The sequence below is a fragment of the Halichoerus grypus genome, chromosome 2, assembly GCF_964656455.1.
Source record: "Halichoerus grypus chromosome 2, mHalGry1.hap1.1, whole genome shotgun sequence".
Taxonomy (NCBI): domain Eukaryota; kingdom Metazoa; phylum Chordata; class Mammalia; order Carnivora; family Phocidae; genus Halichoerus; species Halichoerus grypus.
In genome coordinates, this window is record NC_135713.1 from 124,156,560 (window position 1) to 124,178,079 (window position 21,520).

At 42.2% G+C, this 21,520-nt stretch overlaps 1 protein-coding gene across 3 annotated transcripts in view; it reads right to left on the minus strand.

The window, feature by feature from the left end:
• Window positions 1-10,814, minus strand: part of SEC24A (SEC24 homolog A, COPII component) — a 67,170-nt gene extending 56,356 nt beyond the window's left edge. For 2 of the 3 annotated variants that reach the window (XM_078067499.1, XM_078067498.1), the window contains exon 1: window positions 10,287-10,813. In XM_078067499.1, the coding sequence (XP_077923625.1) occupies window positions 10,287-10,383 (97 nt within the window). In that variant the 5' untranslated portion in view covers window positions 10,384-10,813. Of the gene's footprint in view, window positions 1-10,286 lie in introns of all 3 variants that reach the window. The other variant, XM_078067500.1, reaches the window with a different exon arrangement.
• Window positions 10,815-21,520: the final 10,706 nt, after the last annotated feature.

A 21,520-nucleotide genomic window follows, 5' to 3' on the forward strand; every position in this document is an offset into this window, starting at 1 on the left:
GACTGAGCCCCACATCAGGCTCCACGCTCAGCACAAAGTCTGCTTAAGATTTTCTCTCCCTTTCTCTCTCTCCCCCTCCCCAACACGCACTCTCTCAAATAAATAATATCTTTTTTAAAAATGCACAAAATAAGGGGGCGCCTGGCTGGCTCTGTCAGTAGAGCATATGACTTTAAAAAAAAAAAGATTTTATTTATTTATTTGAAAGAGAAAGAGAGTGAGCGTGCACACACGAGTGGGGGGGGGAGGGGAAGAGGGAGAGGGACAAGCAGACTCCCCGATGAGTAGGGAGCCCAACACGGGGCTCAATCCCAGGACCCTAAGATCATGACCTGAGCTGAAGTCAGACTCTTAACCAACTGAGCATGTGACTCTTGATCTCAGGATCATGAGTTCAAGCCCCATGCTGGGCTTAGAGCTTATTTAAAATGATTTTAATATTTTTTATTCTGAAGTCATTAATAAATTAAGTAGCCCATCAAAATTATAGATTAGAAATTATAGTGGGTCCAGAACACACCACTGTGGCATACAAGTTATTTTGAGCACAGGGCATGAGTTCCTGAAATCTCTTACCTACCCAAAAGCAGAGCCTCCCAAAAGAACGCCAAAAAATTCAATTATCATAAATCTCCAGCCCAGGAACAACCAGAAATAACTGACTCCTATCATCTGAGATGAGAAGTCTCCACACCACACCTAAACATACATTGCCACAAACCTTTCAAATCTCCCATCTATTCTATTAAAGGCCCATTTATTTTTCGTAAAAATCATTTTGTCTTCCCTAAGTGCCCTTCTCTCTCTCCCCTTCCCCTATTAAGATGGTACCTAAGGGGTGCCTGGCAGTTCAGTCGTTAAGCGTCTGCCTTCGGCTCAGGTCATGATCCCAGGGTCCTGGGATCGAGCCCCACATCGGCTCCCTGCTCAGCAGGGAACCCACTTCTCCCTCTCCCGCTCCCCCTGCTTGTGGTCTCGCTCTCTGTCAAATAAATAAATAAAATCTTAAAAAAAAAAAAAAAAGATGGTACCCAAGTCCCAAATTCTATCTGTCTCTTTGAGTCACATTTTTTTAAACTCTCATACTACTTAAAAAAAATTATATCTTCTCTCTTACTGATCTGTCTCTTGCCAGTTTAATTCACAGGCCCCCAAACACCAAATCTAACAGTGTAGAAAAAGTTCTTCCCCAACAACTGAAAAGAAGTTTCATCTTTATTTCTTTCAATTTTTTAAAAGATTTTATTTATTTGAGAGAGAGAGAGAGTGAGAGAGAGAGGAAGAATGAGTGGGGATGGGGCAGAGGGAGAGGAAGAAACAGACTCCCACTGAGTGTGGAGCCCGATGCAGGGCTCCATCCCAGGACCCGAGACCACGACCTGAGCCAAAGTCAGACGCTTTACCAACTTACCAACTGAGCCACCCAGGTACCCCCCATTTTTTAAGGAGGATCCATGAGCAGCATGGAGCCCAACATGGGGCTCAAACTCACAGCCTTGAGATCAAGACCTGAGCTGAGATCGAGTCAGACGCTCAACCCACTGAGCCACCCAGGCAAACCTTGTCTTTAAAAAAAGAACAATGGGCGCCTGGGTGGCTCAGTTGGTTAAGCGACTGCCTTCGGCTCAGGTCATGATCCTGGAGTCCCTGGATCGAGTCCCGCATCGGGCTCCCTGCTCGGCAGGGAGTCTGCTTCTCCCTCTAACCCTCCCCCCTCTCATGTGCTTGCTCTCTCTCATTCTCTCTCTCTCAAATAAATAAATAAAAAATCTTTAAAAAAAATAAATAAATAAAAATAAAAATAAAAAAATAAAAAAAGAACAATGACCATGATAATCCCCCAAATGATGTTCCAACATGTTCAAAATTAAAACAATCCAATCATTTTGGCTTCAGCCAAACATAATCCATCACATTATTTAATGTTTTAACTTTGAACTGTACTGCTTTTATAGATGTTTTTATTTTAATCTGTTTTACATTGTACAGAAGCTATAAACAGATGAAGTTTATGCCTAGCTTTGTTTGTATATACATTTTATAAAAAATAATTTAACATTGGGGTTGCAAAGAAATATAACACCCATACATTACTTAAGTTTAAAAAACTGACTGAAGAAACACAACTGATGGGACTTGATATGGAACTGAATATGTGAATTCATGTGGAAGTGAATAGAGGAAGCAATCAGGGATAACTCCCCAGATTCTGAGTTGAACAACTCAGTGGATAGCAGTGCCATTCACTGGATAGAAGGAGAAGAAAAGAATTGGGGAAGGCAGAAAATAGCAAAGGGAGGAGGGAATGAAGAATTATTTTAAACACACTTTCAGGTGCCACCAAGAAATCCAAGTACAGATGTACAACAGAAAGACATCTATCTGCAGCCAAAGAGATGGGTTTCAGCTTATGATATAACTTTGGGAATCACTGGCATAAGTACAACATTTGATAGTATGGGGATTAATGATACCCAGGGAGTAAGTATAGAGTAAGAAGAAACCCAGCCACAGAAATGATGTGAAAAAATATTTATTGCTTTTTTTTTTTTGAAGTTTTTTTGTCTGTTTGTTTTTTTAGTACAATCTCTATAGCCAATGTGGGGCTCGAACTCACAAAAGCCCGTGCTCTACTGACCAAGCTCGCTAGGAAACCCTAAAGATTTTATTTTTAAGTAATCTCTACACCCAACATGGGGCTCAAACTCACAACCCTGAGACCAAGAGTCACATGCTGTACTGACAGAGCCAGCTAGGCACCCCTATTGTTATTACCTTTTTTTTTTTTTCTTTAAGAAAGAAAGAAAAAGAAGAGAACCAGGTCAGAACCTGAGAAACACCAACATTTAAGAAAAAGAAGGGACACCTGGGTGGCTCAGTTAAGTGTCTGCCTTCAGCTCAGGTCATGATCCCAGGGTCCGAGGATCGAGTCCCTGCTCAGCGAGAAGCTTGCTCCTCCCTCTGCCTCTGCCCCTCCTCCCTGCTCATGCTCTCTCTCTCTCTGACAAATAAATAAATAAAATAAAATACAATAAAAAAAGAGAGAGAAGAAAAAAGACAATCAAAAAAAGGTAGAAATATTGAGAATACTGCTGTTGAGAAATAGCAACCAAACCAGCAGGGTCTTAAACCGAAACAAGTAGTGATAAAGGACATCAGATGCTGCTTGAAAAATATGAGAAATAAAAAATATTTTTTGTATTTAATAACTAAAAAGTCATCTGTGGCCTTATTTAGGGCTGTTTTAGGGGATGTGTGGAAATAGAAACCAAATTTAGGGAGAGTAAAGAGGCAAAGAAGCAACCAAGAGATTAAAATAAAAGCAGATGGCGGCACCTGGGTGGTTCAGTAGGTTGACAGTCTGACTTGATTTCAGCTCAGGTCTCAGTCTTGGGATCATGAGATCAAGCCCTGCGACCCGCTCTGCACTCTGCTTCTCCCTCTCCCTCTGCTCCTCCACCCTCTCTTTCTCAAAATAAATAAGTAAATAAAATCTTTAAAATAAAAGTAGATGATTGCTACTTAATTACTCAAACAGCAGCTTCAGAATCAAAGAGATATAGGTTCTACCTTTGTAAATTCCTATTCTATAGCACTCAATGGGATCCCAGAATCTCCATTTGTAAAAGTGTCATATACTAGGGGTTCTCATGTACATCAGAAGAAACTTTACCAAGAAACCACTGATGTGTCAAAATGATTGATATATGGTGAAATCTAGCATGCAAAAATTAAAAAATACTTCTGTATACTATCCCAATGAATAAAAAATAAATTTTAATTTTTTTAAAGATTTTATTTATTCATTTGAGAGAGAGACAGAGAGAGCACAAGCAGGGGGAGAGGGTGAGGGAGAAGCAGACTCCCCGCTGAGCTGGGAACCTGATGCCGGGCTTGATCCCAGGACCTGGAGATCATGACCTGAGCTGAAGGCAGACACTTAACCATCTAAGCCACCCAGGTGCCCCCAAAATAAATTTTAATTTTACAAGTTTCTTCAAGAAAGCCTACTGGACAGTCACGAAAGCACAATGCATTAACTACCCCTTTCATGCAAATTTAACACTAAGGGGAAAAGATGTCGCCCAGAATGGTTTCCCCTAAAATTTCAAGCAAGAAAAAGACCTATGATTGCATTCTTAAGTAACTCATTCATCAATCCATTCAGTAAATATATATTGAGCTACTATTTGCCAGGGACAGTTTACATTTTCCATCTATCATACATGAATCCAACTGAATGACCAATTTAAATTAATTCAAGGCTCTCCAGAGTATGGTTCTATTAATTATAGTGCCATACATGGAAGTATAAATAAAAGAGAAAAGTAACCAAATATTCAAAAATATCACATTTGAGACAGCAGTATGTTCCTTAAACTTTGAAAAGTTCCTTCTTAGGGCGCCTGGGTGGCTCAGTTATTGGGTGTCTGCCTTTGGCTCAGGTCATGATCTCAGGGTCCTGGGATCAAGCCCCACATCGGGCTCCCTGCTCAGCGGGAAGCCTGCTTCTCCCTCTCCCACCCCCCCTGCTTGTGTTCCCTCTCTCGCTGTGCCTCTTTCTGTCAAATAAATAAATAAAATCTTTAAAAAAAAAAAAAAAGAAAAAGAAAAGTTCCTTCTTTTTGTGTATGTGTTTTTAAATACAACAGATCTAAAGGATAAATTAACTACTGGGAAAAATTTTTTTTGATTCAGCACCTCACTCCACACATTAAATATATTCTGATCACTAAGAGAGCTGACCAAATGAAACTTTAAGTACAACAAATGGATGCCACTGTATGAGTACAACTTGTGGGTCAGTCACTAAAAAATAACAGCTTTCAGAAAGCAATGCAAAGAGAAAAGCAAATGCAAGGAATCTTGGGGTAGGGGCAATTACAGGATCTGGAAGGTGTTCATGAAATGTGATGTTGAAATAGCAAAGAAATTGACTAAATACTAAAAAAAGTGAGGGTCAGGTCATATATTCATTACAATCCAAAAGAGAATAAGCCAGGAGGCAGTTTTGAAAAATGTAAACTTACTGTAATTATTTGCATCCACCTACACAAAGAAACCAAAGAGAAGGCTCTGATCCTTGATTCAGGGTCTAATTCACGGTGCTAGGTCCTGAGATTCAGAGGTAACAACCAGATAAACTGAGTAACAGTGGTTAAGACTGCCTAGGTTTGAATCTAGGTTCCACAACTTATTAGCTGTGTGACCTTGAACTAGTTCCTTGTCCACTCATCAATTTCCTTATCGGTACTTAACAGCTCTTACTCCACAGTCTTGTGAGGATTAAATGAGATGATGCGTATAATGCAACCTAGCACTGGGCATGGAATATTTAAACAATAAATGTTAGTTCTTGGTTACTATATCTGTCTTTCAGGAACTTCCAGTCTATCAGCAGAGACAAACAAGAAGCTCAACACCCTAAGTTCTCATAGACATACACAAAGAGTTTATGGAAGTCCAAAGTTACTGCCCCTATTGAAAACATTAAAAGACCACAACAACCATTACTATAGACCACATGCCAATTTTATTCATAGTATGCTTTGATCATGACTAGAGACTTCCTATATCAAATACACAATCATAAACATCGTTTACATCATAGTGAAAATAAAAAAGACCTACATTTCTGTCATGCCTACAATAGATCACACAAGTCTAGCATTTTTTTTTTTTTAAAGATTTCATTTATTTGACAGAGACACAGCGAGAGAGGGAACACAAGCAGGGGGAATGGGAGAGGGAGAAGCAGGCTTCCCGCTGAGCAGGAAGCCCAACATGGGGCTCAATCCCAGGACCCTGGGTTCATGACCTGAGCTGAAGGCAAACATTTAATGACTGAGCCACCCAGGCGCCCCACAAGTCTAGCATTTAAATTGATGACCAAAAAACACCCCCCAATATATTCTATTATTTTAGCTAATATTGTAAAAAAAAAAAAAATACACTGAAAAATTCATCAGAAAAAAAAGGAGTTGGAAATGAGCTTTAATCTTGTATTAAGTGAATACATGTTTAGTGACTTAAATTGCAAAACACCCAATTCTAAAACTTCCATTCCATGAAACTGGTAACTCCTAAAATGTGCCTAACACCATGTGGAAAGTTGGAGAGAGGATGATGTGCAAAAGCAGATATCCTTGCTCTTACAGGATTTACAGTCTAGAGGGCAGAAAGATATTATTTTATAAAATTACATACATTAGGGGCACTTGGGTGGCTCAGCTAACGGTTAAGTGTCTGCCTTCAGCTCAGGTCACAATCCCAGGGTCCTGGGATTAAGCCCCACATCGGTCTCCCTGTTCAGTGAGGAGTCTGCTTCACCCTCTCCCTCTGCCCCTCCACCTGCTCGTGTACTCGCTTGCTCTGTCTCAAATAAATAAAATCTTTAAAAAATAAAAAAATAAATAAAAATTTAAAAATTACATACATTAGGGTGGGAGGATGGGTTAGCCTGGTGATGGGTATTGAGGAGGGCACGTTCTGCATGGAGCACTGGGTGTTATGCACAAACAATGAATCATGGAACACTATATCTAAAACTAATGATGTAATGTATGGGGATTAACATAACAATAAAAAAATTTTAAAAAAAAATTTACATACATTAAACCAGGGATATCTGGGTCGGAGAGAGGGTGACAAATATCCTTCTGATCTCTATTTGGGAAAAAGTGAACATTACAAAAATATTACCAAAAATAAAATTAGTAAAACTACAGTTTCTAAATGCCTTGGCAAACTGATCCAAATGATCAAAAAACACAACTAATTAAAAGTGGGAGTCATGGGGCGCCTGGATGGCTCAGCTGGTTTAACAGCCGACTTTCGGCTCAGGTCATGATCTCAGGGTCGTGGGATGGAGCCCCATGTTGGGCTCTGCCCTCAGCGTGGAGTCTGCTTGTCCCTCTCCCTCCGCCCCCTGCCAGAGCATGCGCACACACACACTCTCTCTAATAAATAAAATTTTTTTAAAAAGTGGCAGTCATGAGGAGCACCAGCCTAGCTCAGTCAGTAGAGCATGGGACTCTTAATCCTGGGGTTGTGAATTTGAGCCCCACACTGGGTATAGAGATTACTAAAAAAAAAAAATTAAATCTTTAGCAAAAAAAAGTGGGAGTCATGATTTGCCTTTAGCCTTATTACATACTAATGAGATGAAGATATGCCAGTTTATTTTTTTTTTAAGATTTTATTTATTTATTTGAGAGAAGAGAGAATGAGAGAGAGCATGAGAGGGGGTTGGGTCAGAGGGAGAAGCAGACTCCCCACTGAGCAGGGAGCCCGATGCGGACTCGATGCGGAACTTGATCCCAGGACTCCAGGATCGTGACCCGAGCCAAAGGCAGTCGCCTAACCAACTGAGCCACCCAGGCGCCCAAGATATGCCAGTTTAAATAGTCTTGCAGTTTCACTGTCAATTTTTGCAAAGAAAATATGTGTACACAAATCTATACAGACTTAGAAAAACCTGCCTAGACAACCTTTAGATTGTAATGCAATATAACAATCTACCACAGAAAAATATGTCTTGGTGTGTCAGAAATTACTAATATAATGACACCATAAAATACCATAGGAAGTTACAGAAAAATGGAAAGGGTAACTATTCAGTCTTTTGATTACCTAAAAAATATCTGAATATTCAACTGAACCGTAGTATGTAATTTAAGAAAGCCACATTGGAAGGTACAGGCTTCCAGTTATGGAATGAGTAAGTCATACAGATGAAAGGTACAGCCTAGGAAATATAGTCAATGGTGTTGTAATAGGGTTGTATGGTGACAGATGGTAGCTACACTTGCAGTAAGAACAGCAAGTAGAGAAGTCCAATCAGTACTGTTGTATACCCGAAATTAATTTAACATTGTGTCAACTACAATTTTAAAAAGCTACATAAACAAGTGCCTGGGTGTCTCAGTCAGTTAAGCATCTAACTCTTGATTTCAGCTCCAGTCATGATCTCAGGGTCACGAGATGGAGCCCCTCGCAGGACTCTGTGCTCACCTGGAAGTCTGCTGGAGATTCTCTCTACCCCTCTTCCTCTGTCCTTCCCCTGGCTCACACTCAGGTGCACTTGCGCAAGCTCACTCACTCACTCTCTCCCTCCCTCCCCAAAATAAATAAATAAATGTTAAAAAAATAAAAACAAAAAGCTACATTAAATCTACAGTATGAGTACGTAAGGAGCAATAACTGCCCTGAAAGAGTTAACCAATAAAATCAGATTTCAGCACTGAACTTTTTTTTTCACCTTCTAGAAAAATACCCTCTCCAATTTTCCACCGCATCCCTACTGTTTTTATTATTAGTGGGATGAACAACAAAGAAACCCAGTACAGGCCATCAGCCATTTTACTGAGACTAATTCTATAAAAGCTTTAGAAATAGGGATTATAAAGACTTTCAAAATTGTATCTTCAAAAGGCTATTTGTAGTCTTAGGATTTCCTTTTCTAAGTGAATCCTCAATTGGCTCTGGGCAACGTGTATACAGGGACTGTTTTCTTTTACATTCCCAAGGACACAATTTAGAAAGTGTGCAACAAATGTCTGTTGGACAGGATCAAATCAACAGAGTGACAAATTTTTTTATACTACATAGCAGTGGCTAACTTCCTTTAGTATTTCAAAATTATCACAACTACACTTATATATAAACTTACAAGCATATTTGCAGGATTTGCCATTTAAAGCTCATGTAAAATTGCAATTTATAGATTATAAGAAAAAGCCATAGCCATATGACTTTTTTTTTTTTCCTAAGGATACAGAAGTTTATTGAATACACTGCAAGAGAGCAGCAGGCAGGACAGGAGGAGAGGCTGTCTGCAACCATATGACATCTTAAGGGTTTTTTTTGCCTTAAAGTGAAAGTCTTATAATCATTTCATCCTCAGTGTAAATGTTACTAAATAGTCTAGAATCAAATAAAGTTTACATAATCTGTTACCACAAATATGAAAAAGAGGGGTGCCTGGGTGACTCAGTCGTTAAGCGTCTGCCTTCAGCTCAGATCATGATCCCAGGGTCCTGGGGTTGAGCCCCACATCGGTCTCCCTGCTCCACAGGAAGCCTGCTTCTCCCTCTCCCTCTCCCACTCCCCCTGCTTGTGTTCCCTCTCTCGCTGTGTCTCTCTCTCTCAAATAAATAAATAAAATCTTTAAAAAAAAAAAAACAAATATGAGAAAGAACAATTCATTCGACTTAACACCATTACTGTGCTGACACTTATTCTTGCTTCTGCCTACATACCTGCCTACTCAGACATTTTTAAAAGTCTTTTAGAGCCTTCTTTGTAAAGAAAACACTAGTCTTCTCTAAAAACAATGTAAATTAGGTATTTGAGTCACTGGCTAGTTTCCCGAACTTCACAAAAATCTTAGATTACAATGGGCAATTTAAGTATATTAGTCTTATTCTACTAGTTTTGTTTCGATGAGCCAAAGATTTATTGGTAAATCAGTAATCTGGCAAGATATTGGGAAAAATCTTTCTCTAATATAACAATTATAGTAAGTTTAGCAAATCGCAACGTAGGACAATTTAAAGACTCCTAGAAGAGGCATAAAACTCTCACACCAAGTGAGAAAGTGTAGTGCCACATGTACACTCTCGACGGAGGTTCAGAGCTGTATCCAACCACTTTTCCAAGTGAGTAAAGACCTCTGGAAATCAAACAGGAGATCGTCCCCTATTATTTGGTTCTTCAAAGGTGAAAAACTGAACAGGTGGCCTAAGTACAATTCGCGTAAGGTTCTGGGAGACACGAGCAGGCCTTAAAGGGGACTGCCAAAAGCACAATCATTCATTTATTTCCACAAATTCAGACTGGGTACGCCCCCACCCCACCCCACCCCACCTCAGGCCCTGTGGAACTGAAATCAATCAGTCCCTGAGCTCTGCTCTCCGGAAGACAGGGTGAAGTGGCAAGGAGGGGGAAAGCACATAAACAGGCACTATGAGTCTTGCATGCGAGTACTGAGGTATGCACCGAATCTGTATCTTTCACCCATGTATACCCAGCGTGTCATATTCAGCAAGCGCTCATTAATTGTTCACTGAACCCATGAATAAATAAATATGAGACACTTAAGACGAGCTCGGAGTTGCGGCTGCATATTCGCGGCGGTCTCCTTGGCCCAGGCGCCCACCACCACCCGCTCATTTGCCCGGCCGGGAGTTCACCCTCTCCTGTCGCCACAGGCAATGGCAATAACCAAAGGTCAGCCTGAGCCCGGCCCAGGCCACGCCAGCCGCCCGCCCCCGGGAGGTACTTACCGTTGGTGTAGAGAGACCCCGAGGCCGAGGAGGCCCCGTTCTGGGCCTGCAGGCCGGCTGGGGCGCCGCCGGAGGCCGGTATCCCCGGCTGGGACATGACGACGGTGCGCGTCGGGGTTGGAAGGGGATGGTCGGGGTCTGCGACAGCGCCAAACGAAGAGCTGAGAGACGACTGCTAGAAGCGGAGGGAAGGAACCACCGACTCAGGACTGAGGCGAGGAGGAGAGAGGGCGGCGCATCATGCCCTAGGCATGGCGCGGCATTCTTCCCAGCCCGCGAGCGGCCACGGCTTGGCTTGGGAGCTGAGGCTTGGAAGTCGGACCGGTGGGGCCGAGAACGCCGGGCTGGACGGCGGCAGCCTAACCAGAGAGAAGAGAGGCCCCGGCCGGAAGTGCCTGTCAGCCGCTGGCCGCGCAGGCGCAATCAGGACACGTGGCACTTCCGGCTCCGGGCTCGCCGCCGCTCCCGCGGTCGCGACGCTCTCTTCTCCCCTCGGGGCGGCCCAGAGGCCACCTGACAGCTCCGGGTGTCCCAGTCCAAAGGACCGTGCTCGACCTCGCCTGCCACGTCACTGAGTCTTACCGTCGGCCGGAAGTGGCGTGTGTCACTGCTACGGAAATCCCCGCCGTAGTGAACGTCATTTCGCGGGCAGGGCCAGAATCTGAGGGCAGGCAGGGCTTCAGTAGCCGCTTTCGAGGGGGTGGGACTGACAGTTCCGCTCCTGGCGTTTGTGAAGATTACCTGAGACGACAGACGTCATCGTCCTCTCTTGAGACTATACCTCTGGTAGCCGAACTGATGAATATTCATCGCAGTATTTCATTTCACATTTCATCATATTCCAGGTGTAAACTGTAGGGTTTTTTTTTTTTTAAAGCGGTTATTATGTACGTGTGTTAAAAGTGTAATCATATCGAGGAGGAAGCCTTTGTTTTTTGACTGGACGACTCAGAACTAATTTTAAATTTGAAACTCGCTGATTCATAGCATAGTCACGCGAAAGTTCATTAACATCACGTTGAACAGCAGGTTTAAATGGCAGTTTTAGTTCCTCTTCTAAGAGTTTACAGTAAGGTAAAACATTCAAACTTCCTTTCTGGGCAAGTAGACTTTTTTTTTTCCAAGTAGACTTCTTTTTTTACTTTTGAGGCCAAGGGGAGGTAGAAACCGGAGTGATAGGATAATACAGTTAATTGATGATCTCCTTAACCATTTTAGCTACCTTCATTCTACTTAGGTTTTTCCTGCCCTGAGCTGATGACAAAGTTCTTCTTTAAACTGAAGATTTGTTCTGTTGATTAAAACATCATGCCAAGGGTGCCTGGGTTGCTCAGTCAGTTAAGTGTCTGCCTTTGGCTCAAGTCATGATCCCAAGGTCCTGGGATTGAGCTCCATATCGGACTCCCTGCTCAAGGGGGAGTCTGCTTCTCCCTCTCCCTCTGCCTCTCCTCCCTACTTGTGTTTTCTCTCTCTCTCTGAAGTAAACAAATCTTTTTTAAAAAATGTCATGGGAAAGGTTTTGCAACTGGTGAAGGGTGAAGTAGATCTTAATTCATTTAATATCAAATACCTACTATGAAATACTGTATTTATACTGTATAATGTTATATTACATAATCATTAGAGCAAGAGTTAAACCACTGTGTCAGACCTGAAAAGCAAACAGTAAAAATTCAAATAACTAAGGGTTAAATTTTATCCTAACCCTGTTTTTATCATTTGCCTCAGAACCTTACTGAAAATGTATTTGCCCTTTTGGTGTTAAACAATTAAACTCCTTTGCACAAGATACAAGTACGAAGGTTTCTTTAGGATGAAGATGATACTTTTTTTTTTTTGAAGATTTTATTTATTTGACAGAGAGAGACACAGTGAGGGAGGGAACACAAGCAGGGGGAGTGGGAGAGGGAGAAGCAGGCTTCCCGCGGAGCAGGGAGCCCAATGTGGGGCCCGATCCCAGGACGCTGGGATCATGACCTGAGCCGAAGGCAAACGCTTAGCAACTGAGCCACCCAGGTGCCCCTGAAAGATGATACTTTTAGTCAAACTGTTTCCCTATAACAAAATCCCAAATCATATATCCCAGGAACACTTAAAAATATAAGCAACACAAGCCTCTAAATGTTTTAAAAGAAAACAGACCTCAGAAAGAAACTAACTTCCTGAGGTCAGACAGAAAATCACTGTCACTCTTCAAAGGGGAAGATGCTTAGACCTGGTCTCAAACTTGCCGTAGTTTAATTTTTTTTTTTTTTTAATGCAACTCCTTAATTGGTTTATTGACCTTGGCACAGGAGTTTGATTTGGTTAAATCAAGCTTTCTTTGGACTTTGTTCTGTTGAAGCAATATCTGTGTGTTCAGAGGGAAAAAAAACTAATAGGATTAGCCATTTTAAAACATAAATCATGGGGTGCCTGGGTGGCTCAGATGGTTACGCGTCTGCCTTCGGCTCAGGTCATGATCCTGGGGTCCTGGGATGGAGTCCCGCATCCCTCTGCCTCTCTCTCTGTCTCTTATGAATAAATAAATAAAATCTTAAAAAGAAAAAAACATAAATCATGGTTGGTTAAATAAGGTTAAATAGGGGTGCCTGGGTGGCTCAGATGGTTAAGCGTCTGCCTTCGGCTCAGGTCATGATCCAGATCCCGTGGTCCTGGCTGGGATCGAGCCCCGTGTCCAGCTCCCTGCTCTGCAGGAAGCCTACTTCTCCCTCTTTCGCTCCCCCTGCTTGTGTTCTCTCTCTGGCTGTCTCTCTGTCAAATAAATAAAATCTTTAAAAAGAAAACAAAAACTTTCTTTAAAAAAATAAATAAGGTTAAATAAACATAATATGCTAGTAAGTAAATACTGCTTTTTATAAAATTTGTCCCCTCCCCCCTCCCCCACCCCAGGTGTTGTTATTATTCCACAAAAAACTATGGTTAAGTCTTTTCAGGTGTTTTTTACATTTTCAACATAGTTTTAAAATATTGAGGAGAAAAGCAGCATTTGTCATCTGCCCACCCTCAGAGACAATAGGAAATTAAGTTTAAGGAATTGAGGTGAGACAGCATAGTTAAAAACTTAATTGTCTTTTTAAGTGTCATCCACACATTGTCAAATCCTCTGACTTCTTGAAGTGTGACTACCTATCAAGGAAAAATTATTAGTGCTATTACCAGTTGTTAAAGGTATTGATCTTTTTTAGTTAACTACCTGTATCTATCCTACATTTTCTAAACTAATGTCAATAATATATTCTACCTTTTTATCCTTGTTTTCCAGAACAACAGGACCCTTCTGCCACAGATACACCCTTCATATGTGTATGTATCAGATTTTCTGTACATTATTTTCAAAGCCTTCAACCCTACTTAAGATGATAAACAAACAAAAAAACAAATGACACTCCAGAGTCTCAACAAGGAGACAGCACTATACAAAGAATGGTCCATTAAAGTTGATTATTTATTTTAGACCCAAAGAGGTAGACAGGCATTCCTAATAATATTTGCTGACATGCAGAAGTAGACTCAGGCTCACACACTAGGGCCCCTTTGCCTGCCTGCTCATCACTGTTGAATTGTCAGCTGATAAACTGGAACAATTCTGTTTACTTTTCAGAATGGGGGAATTATTTTAGGTCCTTTAATCATTTAAAAATGTGTTCTAGGGGCGCCTGGGTGGCTCAGTCATTAGGTGTCTGCCTTTGGCTCAGGTCATGATCCCAGGGTCCTGGGATCAAGCCCTGCATCGGGCTCCCTGCTCGGCGGGAAGCCTGCTTCTCCCTCTCCCACTCTCCCTGCCTGTGTTCCCTCTCTCTCTGTGTCTCTCTCTGTCAAATAAATAAAATCTTTAAAAAATAAATAAATAAATAAAAATAAATAAAAATGTGTTCTATTTCAAACCAAAAAAAAAAAAAAAATGGTTTCAATTACAAACAACAGGTTTGTTCTGAAACTCTTGTGACTCCATTTTAAGAACAGTTCCTTAGGCCTCATTTGCCTCTGGCAGGACATCTGTTTGTATCTAAGGTCAGTAGCTCCAAAGCTACATCACAAGAACACTCCTCTCACACCAAGCCAGCAAATACCATGTTTTCTTTGAAAACTTTTCATCTTTATGTAGTTCTTGCCATTCTCACCGCCCACTGGTTAATTTTCATCATCTTGCAGTGGAACTCCTGGGATAGCCTTTCTGGTTTGCCTCTCTCCAATCCATCCTACATGTTGAACTGAGCTCCTAAATACTTATTCTGTCTTTATTTTCCTTTACCCCAACACCTGTAATTGCTCCCTGTGCCTGTTCCATCAAGTTTCTCTGCATGGCTTTTCTCATCTCGCACTGAGTAAAATCCAAAGTCCTACTCAACCTTTGAAGTCCCACATGACCTAGCCCTACTACCTCTCTTCATCTTCCACACTCTCTCACTCACTCCACTGCACACACACTTGCTGTTTGTCTACCTACCTAACCACAAGCCTGCCGTTTACGCTTGCTTACTTCTTATCCCTCAGTGCTCTTCCCCAAGATACGCAGGTGGCTCAATCTCTCACCCCTTCAGCCTTTATTCAGGTTAACTTATTGTTTACCCCTTCTCTGAACACCCCATACAATAGCTTACCCTCCCTGCTCACTCTAACCCTCTTATCTTGCTTATTATTTTTTTTCATAGCACTTCTCATAATTGTTAAGTGCTTAGGGCTATGTTTACCTTTCTTCAGTGGGATAAAATTCTATACATATCCTGCCCATTCTAAGGTATTTTTTTTTATTTCATATGTGTCTCATTGTTTAGACTGTCAGAGAGTAGAGACCAAGGATGTGTCCTTTTCACATCTGTATTCTCAGCGCTTGACTTGGGGCCTCACCTTTAACAGGTGTTCGTTAAATGTTTTTGAATGAATGAATTTAAAGTGTCATCTTTTCCCATCTTCTATTTTGCCTCTCATCAACTCACTACTACAAGTTCATATTTCAAGTATAGCTAAGCCACATTACTAGCACTTGTTTCTAAATTATGTCTTTAATTCTTTTAGGTTCTTTTTTTTTTAAGATTTTTTTAGGGGTGCCTGGGTGGCTCAGTCGTTAAGCGTCTGCCTTCAGCTCAGGTCATGATTCCAGGACCCTGGGATCGAGCCCCGCATCGGGCTCCCTGCTCTGCATGGAGTCTGCTTCTCCCTCTTCTGCTCCCCCTGCTTGTGTTCCCTCTCTCGCTGTGTCTCTCTCTGTCAAATAAATAAATAAATAAATCTTTAAAAAAAAAGATTTTTAAAAATTTATTTGACAGAGCGAGCACAAGTGGGGGGAGAGGAGGTAGCAGAGGGAGAGGGAGAAGCAGGCTCCCCACTGAGCAGGGAGCTCGATCCCAGGACTCTGGGATCATGACCTGAGCCGAAGGCCGATGCTTAACCAACTGAGCCATCCAGGCGCCCCTAATTCTTTTAGGTTCTTAACTATTATGCTACATTGTATCCCATCTGATATAGACCTAATAGTGTAATTTGTCAGGCCCCATCTGCCTGAAAGTACAAAATCAAATGCCAATTCATTTTCCTTTTCTAACCCCAAATACCTCCCTCTGTCCCTACACCCTCTACAAACACCCTAGCATCACAGTATCAGAGATGCACCTTCTACTCTAAAACCCATCTTTTCATCATATTTTCTGCTGAATGACCTCACCAGTTCCTTCGTTTGTTGATTAATTAATTTATTCAACAAATATCAAATGCCTTCCTTATGCCAGGTACTTGCTAAGCACCAGCAAAAACAGAACAGGACAGACAAGGTCTCTTCCTACTGTGAATTTTACAGTGGAGGAAACAGAAAAGAAAAATGTATATAAATATATATTTTTAAGTTTAAAATTTGGTCAGTGCTATTGAAGTATTGGTACTGAGACAGAGAATAGCAAGTAAGAGCCTGATTTGGTTAGGATGGTCAGGACAAGAGGTGACATTTAAGTTGTAATCCAAAGGATGAGAAAGCTGCTATACAGAGAGAGAAAATGGGAAGAAGAAGGGCTCTAGCCAAAGGGAACAGCACCTACAAAATGCAGACGCAGGAATGAGCTTGCTTTAGTGAGCAAGGCAGAATGGCAAGAGATAAGATTGGAGAAGTAGAGGAGGCCAGAGCAATAAGTCTTATAAGGCATTGTAAGGAGTTAGGCCTTGGGAAGCAGTTGAAGAGTTGTAAAGAAGGGAGTAATTTGATCCAATTCATGCTTTAAGATGAATGCCTGTTAAAAAAAATCTGGGGGGCACCTGGATGGCTCAGTTGGTTAAGTGTCTGCCTTCGACTCAGGTCATGATCCCAGGGGCTCCCTGCTCAGTGGGGAGTCTGCTTCTCCCTCCCTCTGCCTCTTCCCTAGCTTGTGTGTGCTCTTGCTCTCTCTCTCTCTCACTCACTCTCTCAAATAAATAAATAAAATCTTTAAAGAAAATAAAAAAATCTGGGGTGCCTGGCTCAGTGGGTGGAGCATGCAACTCTTGATTTTGGGGTGGTGACTTTGAGCCCCACGTTGGGCCTAAAGCTTACTTAAAAAAAAAAAAGAATCCAACAGCTGTGATGATAATTGATTGCAGGGAGAAGAATGGAGTTGTTGCAGTAAACCAGGCCAGCGATGCCAGTAATCTGCAGTGAGGTTGTTATAGTGGAAATAAAAGTAATCCAAGTTAAAATTCTGGACTTTGATATCTCCTTTATTTTTGCTACTAACATGCCATCAATCATGACATCTTATAGGTTCCAATGTTTATAGTTTCTCACACACAACTCCGTATTTCCCTGTTCCCACTGACCCAACCCAGGCCTATGTTACCATTCACCTGCATGACTGGAGCAGCTTCATTTCTGATCTTGATTTTCAGTCAAGCTGTTCCAGTACAACCCACACACTGTGGCCAGAGCAAACTTTCAAAAACTACACTGAACATGTTCCGGTCTACCTGAAACCCTCAAGAGGCTCTATAGTTTAGGAGCCAAGGTCCCCAGCAGTCCAGCCCAAACCTACCCAGTCAAATCATAATACTTGTATGGTGCTTTTCCCATCTCTCTCCCTTTGTGTGTATTATTCTCTCTTATACCATCCCTACTGGATATTAATCCCCATTTTACCTACACAGGAACTCTAAGTGGCTAGTGATATTAGAAGCATAGCCTGTGGGGGTGCCTGTGTGGCTCAGTCGTTAAGCGTCTGCCTTCAGCTCAGGTCATGATCCCAGGGTCCTGGGATCGAGCCCCACATTGGGCTCCCTGCTCTGCGGGGAGCCTGCTTCTCCCTCTCCCACTCCCCCTGCTTATATTCCCTCTCTCGCTGTGTCTCTCTCTGTTAAATAAATAAAATCTTAAAAAAAAAAAAAAGCATAGTCTGTGGCTAGAGGTTGTGCTCTTATCTGTTATATTTTAGTAAAAATGCATCCATTAAAATTCAGAATTTAGAATACTTAATTACATGGTAAAGCATCTATAACAAATGTTTTGAATTTTAAATGTTTTATAAAACCATGTATAGTATGATTATAATCTAATAAAAGTGGTTTATCTGTAAGGTGAGACTGGGGGTGATTTTTGTTTGCATGAGGTATTTTTCTGGATTTCCCAAACTTTTTACAGTTAATATGTATTACTTTTATAACAACAATCACCAAAAAAAATGGGGGGAAATATGCTATGTAGCCTTTAAGACTCTCCTCAAACACTGGCATCACCGGCCTCTTCACTCCCTCACCACCACCACCACCATTTTGTACATTATTATCCTCTCTTCCCCTACCTTCTTTGAGAGTTAGGTGTGACTTAACACATTTCCCTGCCAAACTGAAAGGTCCTTGAGTAAAGACGCTATGTCTTGCTTATTGTCACAACCCTCCATTCCTAGCCATTTTACAATTTGTTGCTGAAGCCAGGAGTTTAGACTTTTTAAGGCTGACTAAAATGCCAGCAACATCAGGAAAAAAAAGGCTATCCAGGATAAGAGCTATAATTTTGAGGAGTCCAGTGAAGTAGTCCTTTGACTACTTAAAAGCGATGGTTAAACCTGTTAACCTCAGGGGTGCCTGGGTGGTTCAGTGGGTTGAGCATCAGACTCTTGATTTCAGGGTCATGGGATCAAGCCCCATGTTGGGCTGCACACTGGAGCGTGGCGCCTGCTTGGAATTCTCCCTCTCCTTCTCCCTTTGCCCCTCCCCGCTTGCATGCTCCCTTTGTCTCTCTACAACTTAAAAAAAAAAATTTTTTTTTAAACCTGTTAACCTTAAAAATAAAACTGTCTGTTATTTTACTAGAAAAAAAAAGGTCTATTCTGAAATAGCAGAGAATTGCATTTCCAGACACACAAGCTAGGGCTCGGCAAGTCTAGAGAACAAAGGTGAGGACCACACTTTATAGAGGAATGCCTAAGTTGAGAGGCCTTTGTTATAAACAAAACGCCCATTGGAATAAACTGGGAGTTCTAAGTGTAGTGGCTTTTCACTGGCTGAGTTGTGACAGTTTCTCATTGGCTGGGCTGCTGCTGGATAAAGAAATTCTTTCCTCCTGCTATGGTAGTAAAATAGTCTTTTTCCTATGGGGAATGCAAGGTAAGTCTATTCCTGTTGGGGTCTGCAATGAAGGAAGAGTGGTAGGGTATAAGAGCTCCCACTTCTGGCTCCCGACTCCATTTTACTATATATATATATATATATATATATATATATATATATATATGTATTTAAGTAAATTCTATACCCAACATTGGGCTCCAACTCATGATCCCAAGAACAAGAGTCCCATCCTCCACGGACTGAGCCAGCCAGGCACCCCTCCTGACTCCATTTTAAATGAGATTTCCTTTTATTAATTTTAAGAAACCAAACTGGATTCAAGAGTAGGTAAGTGGGAAAGAGAGTAGAGGGGAACCCAGACTGGAAAAACAAGTTCCTCTAACTCAGATCAATGGACTCTAGTGAAATTCTTCAATCCCTTCAGGACAAAACTGTATTTAGGAGGGGTGCCTGGGTGGCTCAGTCGGTTAAGTGTCTGCCTTCCGTTCAGGTCATAATCCGGGATTGAGCCCCACATCAGGCTCCCTGCTTGTGCTGTCTTGTTCTCTCTCTGTCAAATAATAAAATCTTTTAAAAGGTACATAGGAGGGGCACCTGGGTGGCTCAGTTGGTTAAGCATCAGCCTTTGGCTCAGGTCATGATCCCAGAGTCCTGGGATCGAGTCCCACATTAGGCTCCTTGCTCAGCAGAGAGCCTCCTTCTCCTCTGCCTGCCACTCCCCCTGCTTGTGCTCTCTCTGTCTGACAAATAAATACATAAAATAATTTTAAAAATACGTAGGAGTCCTTCATTTATGAATGGATCACTTGCTCATACATATTGAGCACCTATTATATGCCAAGCACTGAAAATAGGTTCAAGAGAAGAAAAGACAGATATGGTTCCTGACCTCAGGAGGCTTACAGAATGTCTATTGGGGGAGACTCTACACAAATAATCACATATTTACTTGGACAATTATAAGGTAACTTGAATCATAATACGCTAATTGTACAGTTGCTGGAGAAACCCAAGTTTGGGAGGGAGTTTTGTTTATGTTTTGTTTTTTTAAAGATTTTATTTATTTATTTATTTGAGAGAGAGGGAGGGGGGAAGGGGGGTAGAGAGGGAGGGAGAGAATCTCAAGCAGACTCCCCACTAAGCATGGAACTCTACGTGGGGCTGGATCTCAAAACCCTGAGTTTTAGGTTTTTTTTAAGATTTTATTTATTTAACAGAGAGACACAGTGAGAGAGGGAACACAAGCAGGGGGAGTGGGAGAGGGAGAAGCAGGCTTCCACGGAGCAGGGAGCCCGATGCCGGGCTCGATCCCAGGACCCTGGGACCGTGGCCGGAGCCAAAGGCAGACACCCAACGACTGAGCCACCCAGGTACCCTCAAAACCCTGAGATTTTGACCTGAGCTGAAATCAAGAGTGGGAAGCTTAAAGGACTGAGCCGCCCAGGCACCCCTGGGAGAGAGGTTTTGATGAAAGAGGGCTATCTATGCTGAGACCTGAGGAGTGTATATGACATAGGGAGGTGAAGAGGAGAGGTTTAGAAAATTTGTTCTGGCAGAAGAAATGGCAAATATGAAGGGAAGACACATGGGCTAAGGCATTTTCTGAGGCTGCAGCAGAAAGAGGGAGATCCAGCAGAGCAAGTTATAGGTTTTTCTTCTATTGAATAATCCATTCTTTAACCCCCAAACAGCTCCTCCTTCTGTCCCTGTGACCTAGAAACTTGGCTTGAGAGCAATCCTGAGAGCATCACACTTCCATTCAAGGCACCCAAATATTCTTATTTAAACACATTTAAGGGGAGTGCCTGGGTGGCTCAGTTGGTTAAACGTCTGCCTTTGGCCCAGGTCATGATCCCAGGGTCCTGGGATAGAGCCCCACATCAGGCTCTCTGCTTAGCAGGAAGCCTACTTCTCCCTCTCCCACTCCCCCTGCTTGTGTTCCCTCTCTTGCTGTCTCTCTGTCAAATAAATAAATAATAAAAAATAAAAAATAAAGCTCAAAACCTAGCATCCAACCCATTATCTGGCACATAATTACGTCTTGTAAATTACTTATGAATTCAAGAAACAGGTATACTTTGAAAATATATTTTTTTAAATGCATTTTTAGGGGCGCCTGGGTGGCTCAGTCGTTAAGCGTCTGCCTTCTGCTCAGGTCATGATTCCAGGGTCCTGGGATCGAGCCCCGCTTTGGGCTCCCTGCTCAGCTGGGAGCCTGCTTCTCCCTCTCCCACTCCCCCTGCTTGTGTTCCCTCTCTCGCTGTGTCTCTGTCAAATAAATAAAATCTTTAATAAAATAAAATAAATGCATTTTTAGGGCGCCTAGGTGGCTCAGTTGGTTAAGTGACTGCTTTCGGCTCAGGTCATGATCTTGGAGTCCCAGTATGGAGTCCCGCATTGGGCTCCCTGCTCTGCGGGGAGTCTGCTTCTCCCTCTGGCCCTCCCATGTGCTCTCTCTCTCTCTCTCAAATAAAATCTTCAAAAAAAAAAAATAATAATAATAAAGTGCATTTCTAAAAACGGATGTCATAGATAATTTTCCCAAGCTACAGACTCGCGTTTCCTTCTCTGCCTACGCCCTCGGGTCCCTGAAGCCCTTTCCCGCGGATGTGGGAAGACCAGGTTGCTGGAAGGCTGGCTGCAGCCAGCAAGCGCGCTCAGCCTGGGGTTTGGCGGCGGAACCGCGGGGAGGCGGAACTTTGGGCTCG